Below are 12,765 nucleotides of genomic sequence, written 5' to 3'. Positions count from 1 at the left end.
AGAGGCTGAGAGAGTTGGGACTGTTCAGCCTGGAGAAGAGAAGGCTCCGGGGAGATCTTATTGAAGCCTTCCAGTACCTAAAGGGGACCTACAGGAGAGCTGGGGAAGGACTTTTTACTAGGGCATGTAGTGATAGGATGAGGGGGAATGGCTACAAACTGGAAGAGGGCAGGTTTAGACTAATCATTAGAATGAAGTTTTTCACTTTAAGGGTGGTAAGGCACTGGAACATGTTGTCCAGAGAGGTTGTTGAGGCCCCATCCCTGGAGGTGTTCAAGGCCAGGCTGGACGTGGCCTTGGGTAACCTAGTCTCGTGGGAGGTGTCCCTGCCTATGGCAGGGGGGGTGGAACTCGATGATCTTCAAGGTCCTTCCCAACCTAAACCATTCTATGATTCTATGAACTACACAAGGCAATGTTCAGTTTACAGAACACAGATGTCTGCTGTCAGCAGCACTCACAGAAAAGCTCATGGAACTTGGTTTCAAAAAGTATTTAAAATTACCTGTATTCCTCTCATATTCAGATAATATAGCCCAGGGTTTCTTGCAAGCCTTAATACTGTAAATGATACAGTAACCATGGCAAATTCCAGAATCATCCAGAATTCTGGTATCATTTTAATAGGGAACTTTGAATAACTATGTAATAATAAAAGTTCTTTGTGCAGGCAGTTGCCAATTCTCTATTATTTGCAAAATACCTTTGTACAGCAAGCCCCACATGCTCACGAAATGCCATTTAATCAACAGGAAAAAATAGTCTTACATAATCTGTGGTATACACAGGCCCATATTAAAATCCCTGGAATTGTACCTTCCTTTCTTTTATAGGAAAGGCAATGAAAGGCAGGTGGGAAGAGAACAGGGCTTTTGAACAATAACAAAAGAAAAAAAAAAAAAGACAAAAAAAGACTGAATCTGTTAAAACGAACTTAAATATGAGGTCCTAGATACAACTGAGATTCCAAATGTCCCTACAGAACATGAAGCTTTTATTGAAAATTACATTTAAATGTTTTAAATTTTTTGCCTTTTTCTGATTACTATTTAAGATACCTACCACTTTTACAAGTAGGTTTCCACACTGAAAATATTACTTAATCTTTTCTTGAAACCTGGCAGTTTGACTGGATTTTCACTTGGTTTTTGACATTGTCCGTGTCCAGCAGAAAATGTCCTTACCACAGTGAACTCTGAAGCTCATCTTATCTGTGTAACAATAAAACTTCTTTTATGTCATTATAGATAAGCTATTTACATTGCTCCTATGTGTAGTTATGGGCAGTGCTGTTGCTTCACAGGGTATAGGCCTTGTTAAAAATATTGTAAGCATTCAACACATGATCCATGTATTTGCACACCAGTCTCCATCTTACAGCACGGGAGTCAACAGCTTATGCTGAATAATTCATTTTTGCCTATACCTTACAAAGGTTCCTAATAACATTGTAGGAGAAATCCGTTCTTTTACCTTATAAAGGTAGAACACAATGTAAAAGCAAACTATTATTTCAAACTGTAAAACATCTCACTTTCCCTTATCCCTAATTAAATCAATGGGAGTTCCACGAAGCTTTTTATGGAGTCAATATAATCCTAAATGCAGAATAATATCTTATTTTTCAAACTTCATCTTAGGACTTCTCATTCCTATCCCAACTAGTGATTTCCTTCAAAATAGCATTTATAACTTCTGATTTATATGACAAAATCATTTATCTCTCAGCTCCAAATTCTGCTACTGTTCACGTCCTCCATGCTCATCCTTATCAGCAAACTGTACTCTATCTTATGGTTATTCATATGTAGTATGAAATAATTTTACTGTGATATCAAAGTACAAATACAGTTGCAGAAAGCTAATGTTGCAGTACTTAATCAATTGCGCTACATCTCGCCCAACCAAGGTTATCAAAGATTTCCATACTATGAAGCACAATCCAGCAGATCTTCTATTCCAATTGCACAAAATATGTTCATAACAAAAATATGAATTCAGGATTTATATACTCAACTTTGGAAAACAGAAAAACGCAGAAACTAATTTCTATGTTAAAATATTATAAAGCACTTAATATTACAAAGCAAGAGCATGACAGTGTGAGCATATTTTATGTGTTCCTTCAGGTTCTAGAAATATTTGGGATCAAATGGTACCCTCCTCAAAAAAAGTTTTAGTGAAATTGATGATAATTAAACGAATAAATTAAAAAAAAAATAAGTACAGGGAGACTAGATAAACCAAACTGATATAAATATGGTAAAAATACTTAATTTTAGTATTTTGGTAAGATTTTTGGTTTATGCACTACAATGCATGTAGCACATGTTCTTTTCAATTAACTAGGCAAAATAACAACATGCAATTTCTATTACTGCTTATCATATTACAATATATCCATTTACAGGTAATAAGATTAGATTCATTGCTATTCTCATTTTGTAGGCCATTTTTCATTTAATCTTCTTATGTTAAAAAAGGGGGAATTTTCACCTTCATGCATAATAAAACCCAAACAATGTTATCTTATCAGAAGCAACACATCCAAGCATGTTACATCCTATTTAGTTAATGTGACCAGAGAATAAAAAATGAGCATCTTACCTCAGACCAAAGATATGTGATTGTTCATAACTGAATAAGGAATGAATTTTAGCTTCTGAATTCAAAATTATAAGCCTGTCAATGATATCCTGCCAAAGAAGACAAATGCAAAAAAAACCATGTATGAATTTTTATTTTATGCACATAATAGTTTCATAGGGATGTTTACTATAAAATGAAACCTATTAATAAAATGCACATTAAAATTATTTCTGTAAGAAGAGGTGCTTTCCACCATAAAAGCCAATGGCAAAAAGAAACCATATAGAAGGTTAAGGGGAAAAATAAAAATCTTAGATTAAAAAAAAAACAACCATATGGAAGATTAGGAGAAAAAAAACTCAGTTAAAAAGAATAAATCACTAAACATACAAAAAGATCCTAGCATATCAAGTACCCCAGTTTTTATTTAGTATTAAACCATAACAAAAATGTTAAACTGGCTTTTTTTGTATGTTTGAAATGTGTATACATCTATTTTAATGAAAATAACAGCAAATCCTTTAGTATAATACCTTTCTAACACTGGTTAGTACTACATGCTTCAAAACACAGCTATTTATTCTCAGCGTAACAAGGCTTAGCTTGGATGTTGAGGCTTACATCTTTCATCATACAGCATTTCATGTAATAGACAACGACCCATGGCTGCTTCCCACTTCTTCCACAAATCCAACCTAATTCTCTTCCCCCCTGGTTCACTGCATATCCAAACTGCTTCTGAAGAAATTATTTCATTAAAAGACTAAGAAATGCATAAAAACATTCACTGTTATCGTGTCATAGACAGATTGCTGTGCTATGGTCAGAAGAAAAACTACAAAGTCCTTATAGGCTTTATTTAATCTGGATTAAATCCAAACTTTTATTTTCTCCACGTTTAAGAAGTATAGTCTCAGACACAGACTTAGTATTCAAATGGTTAGATCAATCAGTCATTTCAATATGATACAAGAGAAAAGTTAGGATCCGTACTTTCTTGAAATCAACCAAAGCTCTGTTTTTCAACATAGATGAAATACACACCACAAGTAAAACTCCCAATAGCAGGAAAAAAAAAAATTCCAGCACTTGTCAAATAGAGTGTCTTTATAAAATGCATTGTTATTTAAAATACAGTGAAACCATATTTACCCTACAAGATTTTTTTGGATGGTAGGGGACTATGAAGAATGTATTTTTTCTACATAGTATGTTCACAATGAAATTCACAATAAAATAATTAAACTCGGACCTCAAGGCTGTTCATAAAATCAGTAATGCAAGAGATCGATATTTTGGGGGTTTAAGGCTTTTCAGATATTTGCACGTGCAAAGAGTTAAATGCCAAGGGATATTTCTCTGCCAACATCTCCTCCTCTCAGCTATACATCAAAGGTTGGAGCCTGCAATAGAGTAGAAAGAGCAGGCACAGAGAAAGAACTACTGAGAAAGCAGACCAAGCTCTGATTTGGAATATTAGGAAGGAAGATAGTGAACAAGGTCCAACACAAGGTCCAATCAGAAAAACGTGCAGATAAATCTGCACTGCTCAACTACACTGTATAGCTTAAATATTACAGGTAGGATGTCCTCTACTTTGAATACCTAAGATACGCCATCTAAATACAAGATTCTCCATAATCACGGGGGGGGAGGGGGGGGGTAACAAAAAAAAAACAAACTTCACCTGCTTAAACATGTCTTTCAAAGCTACAGGTCTGGAGGGTACCTTCCAAGCCAGATTCCCTTGAATAGGTGTACTGTAGAACCTCTCAAAGGAAGAGTGGAAGCAGGCAGAAGGACCCTGATTTATCAGCCTCGTTTTCTAAAATATTTTTATATGGCAAAGAGTTTAAAAAAAAAACTGGCATGTATTAAGAAAAATTTTCTCAAGGGCACAAAATAAAAACCTGATTAGTCATCAGTCAGAAGTACTAAAAGCCCAAGTGATAATCTGTTCGGTTAATGATGCAACTGGTTAGCCAAAAATACAAAGGAGGAAAAAATGTTTAAATCCTGTGTGTTTAAGAAATAAAGGCATGCAAAGATTATTAAGTTCTGTGCATTATCAAATATAGTTCAGCATAAATACTACAAGTCAGGTTCCGTGGCAATGTGACATGATTCAGAAATACAGAAAAACGAAGCACAGAAAGCAATTAGGTCTTCTAACCAAATCTTCTAGTGGCACCAAAACTGCTTTTACTATGCTTTCTAACCATAGTTACATCTGGTCAATTTATTTTTTTTAATCTTTAGCTTAGTGCAATCACTGCCCAAAAATATGGTTATAACAAATGTTTACGTCCGCTTAACCCCAGAAGTGTTCTGAGTACTTAGACTTAGCCATTATGTGTTAAATTAACATTCGATTAACTGACTATTTCCCTTCTCTTAACTACAGAATCTTGGATGTCTAGCTTCAGCTTACAAAACCCACTGTTGCACAGGATGTAAGTGAGACAAACCCCGTCCAAAACATCTGTAACAGTTCAGGGAACTTTGAACAACTGTATCAGTATTGCTATTTCTGGAAACCGAGAGAATACCATCAAACTACTGAAGTGCCTCAAAAGCCAAAACAACATAGGCTTTCAAAAGTCACAAAAATCATTACTTAAGATCCACCCCGATCTGAAAGCTCTCAAATATGTATCACCTTCAATATACATCTATCTCCCCTGCTCCCAGTGCCTGAGAAAACTTGATGACTGAACAGAACTATCCATCAGTGGACACATTGAGTGTATTGGAAAAATGACATTTATCATCCCATTTTCTCCTGAAATCACCAACACAGTGTTACAAAAAAGAACTACAAAAATCCCTTCCAAACCTAACACACAGTATTATGATATAAGCTGTCGAAACAACTTCAACTACCACCAATCCAGAGCTTGTGCTACGAACACTTTAACACAACAGCAATTCAAAGTGCTAGCTCATTAGAAAAAAAATTAACTACCAGTCAAGGTCACAGATTAAATTTGCCTGTGCTTTGTAGATGAGAAAAAAAAAGTGGATTGCAGTTGGATGAACTAATACAAAACAATACTAAATACAGAAAAGGTGAGACCATTTTTCTTAGGACTGAAATATGCCTTAAACAGTAACTTCCCAGTTAGTGATTTTTTCTGTGTGCGAATCACCTGTGCTTGAGGTTTTGGTTTGGTTTGGGTTTTGTTTTTTGTTTTTTTAATTTTTGTTTAAATCCACAGTGTGATAGAGCAATATTATATAAAATAGAAGTACAGAGATTTTCCAGCATTTTCCAGCATGTATCTGCATGCACATACTGAGGTGTTTACGTATGTCAATTTTTTTCCATGGAAAACCACAATTCTAACAGAAGTCAAAAAAGATGATCTTTAGATTAGGCATCAAGTTTTATACTATCTTTAGGATTTCAAAATGAAAATTTAGGTTAACATGAAGTAATATGTGCATATACTGCCCTCATGCTGTATAGAATACAAAATGCAGAAAATTTCAAAATCTTTCACTACGAAGAAAAAACTTATTCTGTTATTATGGTAACTTTTTGTCAGGAAAAATGTCTGCACAGAAGTATTTATTTTTCTTTCAAAATAAAAACTATACTTACAATAATATCTGTAGGTACTTCGCGGAGTGAATACATTGGTTTATTTGGTATATCTTGTTTACTCAGGAGCTCAAAAACTGCAGGGTAAGTGAGCAAGTTTATCAGAGACAGAAAAGACTAGAGAAAGAAAAAAATGGGGGACAAAAGGGAATGTTAATTAGTTAAGTATAACCAAATAAACTTTAAAAATTATTTGCCATTTGCTTTAGGTTTGTTCTTATTCTTCTTTGTAGGCTGAACTTGGCATAAATAGAGTTGCCCAAAATTAGACTGCAAACCCTAGCAAGTGTCTATATAATCTAAAAAGGCAGTAGTGTCTGTAAATAGGATTTTAATCGATCCTTGACATTGTGACTTGGCATGCAGGAAAAAAATTCTTTCAATCAGTCATCAGTTAGTGTTTTACACTTAATTTTGCCCCACATGCCAAGAAGCAGGTAGAGTTGCAATAAAAATTTACAGAAAGGTATGTACTATCCTATCTGAAATACAGTACTATTTTTTCCATGCCAAAACAGAAGATTAAGTAATTTCTCACCTTCTGACAGCTTTGGTCAATAGGGTCAACTGGAGTAGATTTGGGTTGGGTTACCCTCACATCATCTTTTCCACACTCCAAAAGAGCCCATAATTCAGTTACAAGTGCCTTTATAAAACCTAAAACAAATGTTTCTTCTAATTATCTGAATGGCAAGAACACCAGAAAAACAATCTTCATATTAAAAAAACATTTCACACCATAATCCTAAACCAGATTCTCAAAATTCTCTGCATTGTGGACTAAAATTTCACAAGACAGACTGCCTGAGGGTTACCCTCCCTGCTGTTCTCTATCCTTTAGTCAAACTACCTTTCTACAGCAGTCTGCTTATGTTCAATTTAAAATCTAATGCAACAGTACACAAAGACTATTATACTAGAGTAGGATGATATTTATATAACTTCCATGTAAATGAGCTGCTGACCTTCTTTAACAAGTTAACTGCTACAGATCAAGGCTTCGCTAGTATTTGCTCCGTGGTTTTGAAAATACAGATTTACTATAACTCATTAATAAATGAAAACATACCACATTGAAAAGTTAAGGACTGGAAAAACCTTTTTAAGAGAAGAACTACTAGGTGAATTTAAAAAGTTAGATGTTAAAATAGAAGAGGAAGGACAGCCATCTAACTCTGAAATCTCCAAATGTAAGTTATAGGCTTAATACAAACTTTACATACATTACACAACCTCCTCTCAACACTGAAAACCAACACTGATTATTTTTGGTCTACCATTTGTCTTTGACACCAAGGGCCATAAGAAGTAACTTGGCCGAGAACCTTAAACAGGACAGATGGGTTACTCCTCAAGTAGATCTGCTCCCTGCTTTCTGAAAGATCCCAGAGGCATAAATAATAAGCAATTAACAATCAGTTTCCTTGATTGGCAGACTTTGCCTATATTTCTGACAGTCTTTCAGTCAAGTCATTTTAATCACACACCAGCCGCTTCTAGATACTCGGGAGAATTATTTGCAACTTTTGTACCTCGTGGACTTCCTTCACAACTTAAGACAGCAGCTTTACTTTATTGATAAGATTCTAGTTTTAACATAACGACTACCCAGACCCCTGGGTGGTATGGCAACAGTTGAGTTATCTGAGAAGAAATCTGCAGGGACTTTGTGGTATGAGTTAACATATGAGAAAAATTGTCAATTCTTATAATCTAAATTCCATCTCACTATCGTATAAGAGCACCAATGACATTCAGAACTTCACGGTTTCTCAGCCTTTGAGCAGTCAGTAGCCACAGAAAGTACATACAAATTACACAAATCAACAGTTATTAATTCTGATCTACAGATCAATAAGAAGCACTTGCAAATTGTTAGCAACTTATTTTTTAACAGACAGAAATGTCTTCATGCACATATAGGAAATTTCTGGAAATCCAAACTGACGAAGTAACGGTTTTGCTTAATTTAAGAAAAAAAAAAATAAACAAAACCAAAATCCAGCATCAAGATAAGTGAATGATTTAAAAGTTGGAAAGAATAAATTTCCATCAAGAAGAAATCAATAGACATTTAATGTCTAATTACGCAGTCTTTGCTAATACTGCGTAATTATTCTGCTCAGTTGATGTTTTCTAACATCTTTCTCACAATCTTTTTCTAATATGCAAGACTACAGCATGTAAGTATTCATAACATCATTCTTCAATTTACCTGAACTCTGTAGAGCTACTGCACCTGTCGGTGTTGTTGCCATTTGTGTAACAATCACTCTATTACCAAACTCTTCACATGCATTTCTCTGTTAGTAACAAATATAAAAGCACAGTGTTAGTTATTCAGAGGGCATGAAACTTTCAAATGATCTCTTAAATATTGATCTTTCCTACACTTGTTTACAGAATTTAATCCACAGTATGGTTAGACTTGAACAGTGCATAGATATTATCCTCTACAGATTTATCAGGGTCAGATTCCAAACCAAACATCTTTAGCAAGTATCTTATCAAAATTTAAATGCAAAATACTATGGTTGAGACATGCAACATCAGCAAAGAATAAAACTTTTGCATTACAATAGGTATTTTTGCACACATTCAGTAGGATGTCTGTAACATTATGTTTTTTCTCCTAAAATGCATATTATCCAATTTTTGGTTACATTTCAAGTACTGTCTAGCATATGCAGATTTCAACACTGCCTACCTACGTGGTCTAGAAAAATTTGCATTTAGAAAAAAAAAAAAAAAAAGAAAACATATTTTGCTTTAGCATTTCAAACTTTTTACTATAAAAAGTCAGAAAACCTAAACAAATACCTGACATATTGAAGATGACTAACATCCAACAAACTTAAATCAGTGTAGCACCAATGTCAAAGGTGAAAAGCTACACTTTAAATTTATTTTTTCAAAAATTAAGTGACAAAATGGTTTCTGGATTTATTTTCTTTCTTCTTTATTTAATTGGAATCATTAAAAGAAAGAAAAGCTGTAGAGATTCTATAATGCTTACCTGGAGTTTTTTTGATAAACTGTTGAACATAAAGTTCACGCAGTCATTCATAGCACCTGTACTGTGAAGCAGAAATAGTCCCTTCGGTGTGGCAGAAAAATTTAGCAAGGCATCTAACAAAGTCTCCTCCCATAACACACTGCAAGAGTAGCAAAATAATAATTTTAAAAGGTACGTAAAAAAGCATGGGGAAAAACTACAATTTCTGACTTTGAAAAACAGCATTTCATTCACTAGACTCTGTTTACTCCATATGTTTACACTAGTTTTTAAAAAGCATTTGGGAAAGTTATACGTATTAGACTGTATTTTGTAGAAACATTTAAAATCATCCTGGGAAAACTAAGGTTAGGTAGGAACACAGAACGGAAAGATGATGTAATGGGGAACACAAAAGACCCATGCCATCCTTAAATGTATTTATGACTTCCCAGCTGACTCTAGACAAGTCTTTTAAGGTATTCATATGGCAGCGACAAACTGGCAAAGCAGGCTCAGAATTTCTCACCAGTGTAAAAACACAATGAGGAACTAATAAAAATGCACATTTAAGGAGATAAAGGCTCCTGTTAGAAACTATTACAGAATTATGAAAATAAGGTGCTATATACACACAATAGCTTCACGTACTAACAGCAGTAAAAGGAAAATATTTTCTACAGACGTGGCAAGGAAGAACAGCAATTGCAAGAATAAAGTCTGCCCTACAAAATATTCTGTGCCCTAAAAGGAAAAGTGAAGTAATTACATCACCTTTGACTAGGTACCATCCCTGCAGTATTCTGTGCCCTAAAAGGAAAAGTGAATTACCTACCTTTGACTAGGTACCATCCCTGCAAGTATCACTACACTCTTGTGATTCTGCTTGATTCTGCTTCTCTAAAAGCATTTCCTTGCTGGATTCTCATCTCTAGTTCTCATTTCTCATTTTTGATTCCCATCACCAGCAAGCAGCACACAGCTTTTCTCATAGCAGCGAACTACCACCCCAAACTTTAATCACATCTCCTGCAAAATCCCTGCTATGTCATGTTCAGAAGCAAAAATTTCACCCAGAAATATATAAGCATGTCTTGTTCCATAGTTAAATGAAAAATCTAGATGCTAGGAGGAAATTGTAGCTTATGTCAACGGTAGTGATTAGTAACAGCCTTCTCAGTCAGAGCTCTGCATCCCTACATTTCTTTTCACCACTAGATTTAAATTGCTATAACCAGTTCACATGCCACCACCACAGACTATAGAGGCATCTTCGCAAATTATACACGCAATCTATGGTAAAGTATAAACAAGAACCTACTTAATTAACTAGGTTCTGCACTAACAGCAACATCACCCTGAATTTTCAGGCTCACAAATATTTGTGTATTTCTCATATTAATGCATACAAACTTCTAGAAAAATGGACGTTACGTTTTAGTGCAAAAGGAAGGATGTCTTTCACTTAATACATATTAGGCTTTCAGCCAAAATGCTGCCAATCTTGCTACATAGTATTTTGAAGGTGTAGATACCATTCAGCAGAACAGCATTTTAAACCAACACTGCATCAAAGCCATAAGATAAACTCTGACAGCTATTTTGTTTTATCCTTTCTAATTCACATTTTCCTCAAACCAATTTCTGTATTTAGAGAGAATCAACTATAAGTCAATCTTACATACATTAGACAGAACTCTGTAAGACAAGAAAGTCCTGAAAGAGCAAGAACAATTTTGTAACTCTACTCAGACCTATACTAAGACGACTTCCCTTTACCTACCCCTATGCTTTTAGCAAAAAAACCACAGGGTCATAAGATGCCTCAGCTGTGGATAAATTAGCAGCATATGTTCATGCTTGTGCACGTGCATAAATTAAGCATCAACTTACGTGTTTTTGGACTCTAGACTTATCGAAGAAGTTGAGTCCATGCCGGTCACAGGAGTGGGTACTCTTTCTGAAAGCAAACTTGTCTGAAATAAAAAAATAAATTCCTCCTTACTGTTTATTTACACCATTTTTAAACTCCAGATCTTGCTCATGTTCTTGTTATACATTAAAAAAATAACAGTGATCGGGTTGTACTCTAGCCTTTGGCACAGAATACACTATTCTACTACACGTTTTATTCCAGAAAAGCTTATTTTTTATTTTTTCCTTGGGCTTAAACCATTTTAAAGCTAGTACATTATTTAAACTTTCATTAAAATTCTTAAAATATAAAGCACTTTTTTTTTTTTTTTTTTTTTTTACTTTTTAACTGGAGACTCCCAAAGCAAAAAAATCAGTATTAATAATAGCAAAACAAAACAAAACAAAAAAACAGAAAGCAACTCTCTACTTCTGTCACAGGTAATGGAAATAAAAGCCTCTGGAGTCAACAACTCAGTACCAAATTTATTAAGTAATTCTGTCAATTTTTATTTTATTTATGTATACATTCTATAAATGTATCTATATTGGTATGGATATAGTTGGACATACAGACATAGATAAACATACATACACAATTTTATATTAAACGAAGTTTCTAATTTAAATTATGTTTGAAAATAACTAGTGTGAAAAACACTGTATATGTAAGATGAATGATTTAAGCTGGTTTATCTTTCCAGGGATAAAAAGCATATTGCACCATGCAAATGAAAGCAAGCAGTCATTAATTTACTCTCTCATAAAAGTGATCTAATATATCCAAAAAAGATTATTAAGACAGTCAGTTGCCCTGAATCTGTTAAGTTCCCCTTTTAGTATCATCTGTACAAATTCTGTCCCAGAATTCCAGGAGAATCTGCCAAGAAAAAAAATTGTTTCTCCATCAGTCTTAAAACCCCAGGAGACATGTAAAATCAGAGGAAACAAATTACCAGTCTATCCATTAAAAAACTGTCACTACTGCTTGGCTAGATTCCAAAGTCCACCATTTTTGCTACACTACAAATGGTAGAATATTTTATAAACCACAGATGTTTTAAAATTGAAAAATTACAGAAAATAATTTAAAAACTAATCAAGATGGCAGAGTTGAAAATGCAACTTTACTGTACCAACCTGTCAATTCCTGAGGTCCTGAATTTGTAGATTACACTTCAGTCTCAATTTGACCTCCAAAGTGATGTGAAAAAATGGCATTTTGTCAGTTAAATGTTTCATGATTGTTTTTAAATTCGACACATTCAGCCTACTTATCTTGTATGTGTCAAAACAATTTGTCTAAATGATGTTCTACACCATCATAGATGATTTTAATGTGCAAAGAAGTCTTTTGTGCATGTGCAAACGCTCTGGTGCTTTAGAGCAAATAACTGGAAATGCCCATCAAAAGCATATAACAGTCTGCTTGTGATAAACATTAAATAGAGTAACAGGTTAGTTCAAGTAAGACTGACTAGTTACACAATAGGAAAGCACAGAAAGACAGACAGATTGTTGAGTTACGTAAATTACAGCATGATTCAAGTGAACTAAACTCCTTAATTCAGTGAAATCCTAAAGCTCTCAATGCAAGGAAGAGCCTAAGTTTCAAAACCAACATTCTTTAATGAGAAACATAGTTTACTGTCATATAATTATG

The 12,765-nt window shown here is 34.3% G+C and overlaps 1 protein-coding gene across 1 annotated transcript in view; it reads right to left on the bottom strand.

The window, feature by feature from the left end:
- The window catches only part of TBC1D32 (TBC1 domain family, member 32), a 94,148-nt gene that overhangs the window by 59,524 nt on the left and 21,859 nt on the right, over positions 1-12,765 (bottom strand). The window contains exons 17-22 of the mRNA XM_009883278.1: positions 11,082-11,164; positions 9,210-9,348; positions 8,409-8,496; positions 6,732-6,850; positions 6,194-6,310; positions 2,608-2,696 (exon numbers count right to left, since the gene is read on the bottom strand). Coding sequence (XP_009881580.1) covers positions 2,608-2,696; positions 6,194-6,310; positions 6,732-6,850; positions 8,409-8,496; positions 9,210-9,348; positions 11,082-11,164 — 635 coding nt within the window. The remainder of the gene's footprint in view (positions 1-2,607; positions 2,697-6,193; positions 6,311-6,731; positions 6,851-8,408; positions 8,497-9,209; positions 9,349-11,081; positions 11,165-12,765) is intronic.

The sequence above is a fragment of the Charadrius vociferus genome, unplaced genomic scaffold, assembly GCF_000708025.1.
Source record: "Charadrius vociferus isolate BGI_N301 unplaced genomic scaffold, ASM70802v2 scaffold230, whole genome shotgun sequence".
In the NCBI taxonomy this organism is placed as follows: Eukaryota; Metazoa; Chordata; class Aves; order Charadriiformes; family Charadriidae; genus Charadrius; species Charadrius vociferus.
Note: the sequence above shows the minus strand (reverse complement) of the source record. Positions and strands in the feature narration are given on the sequence as shown.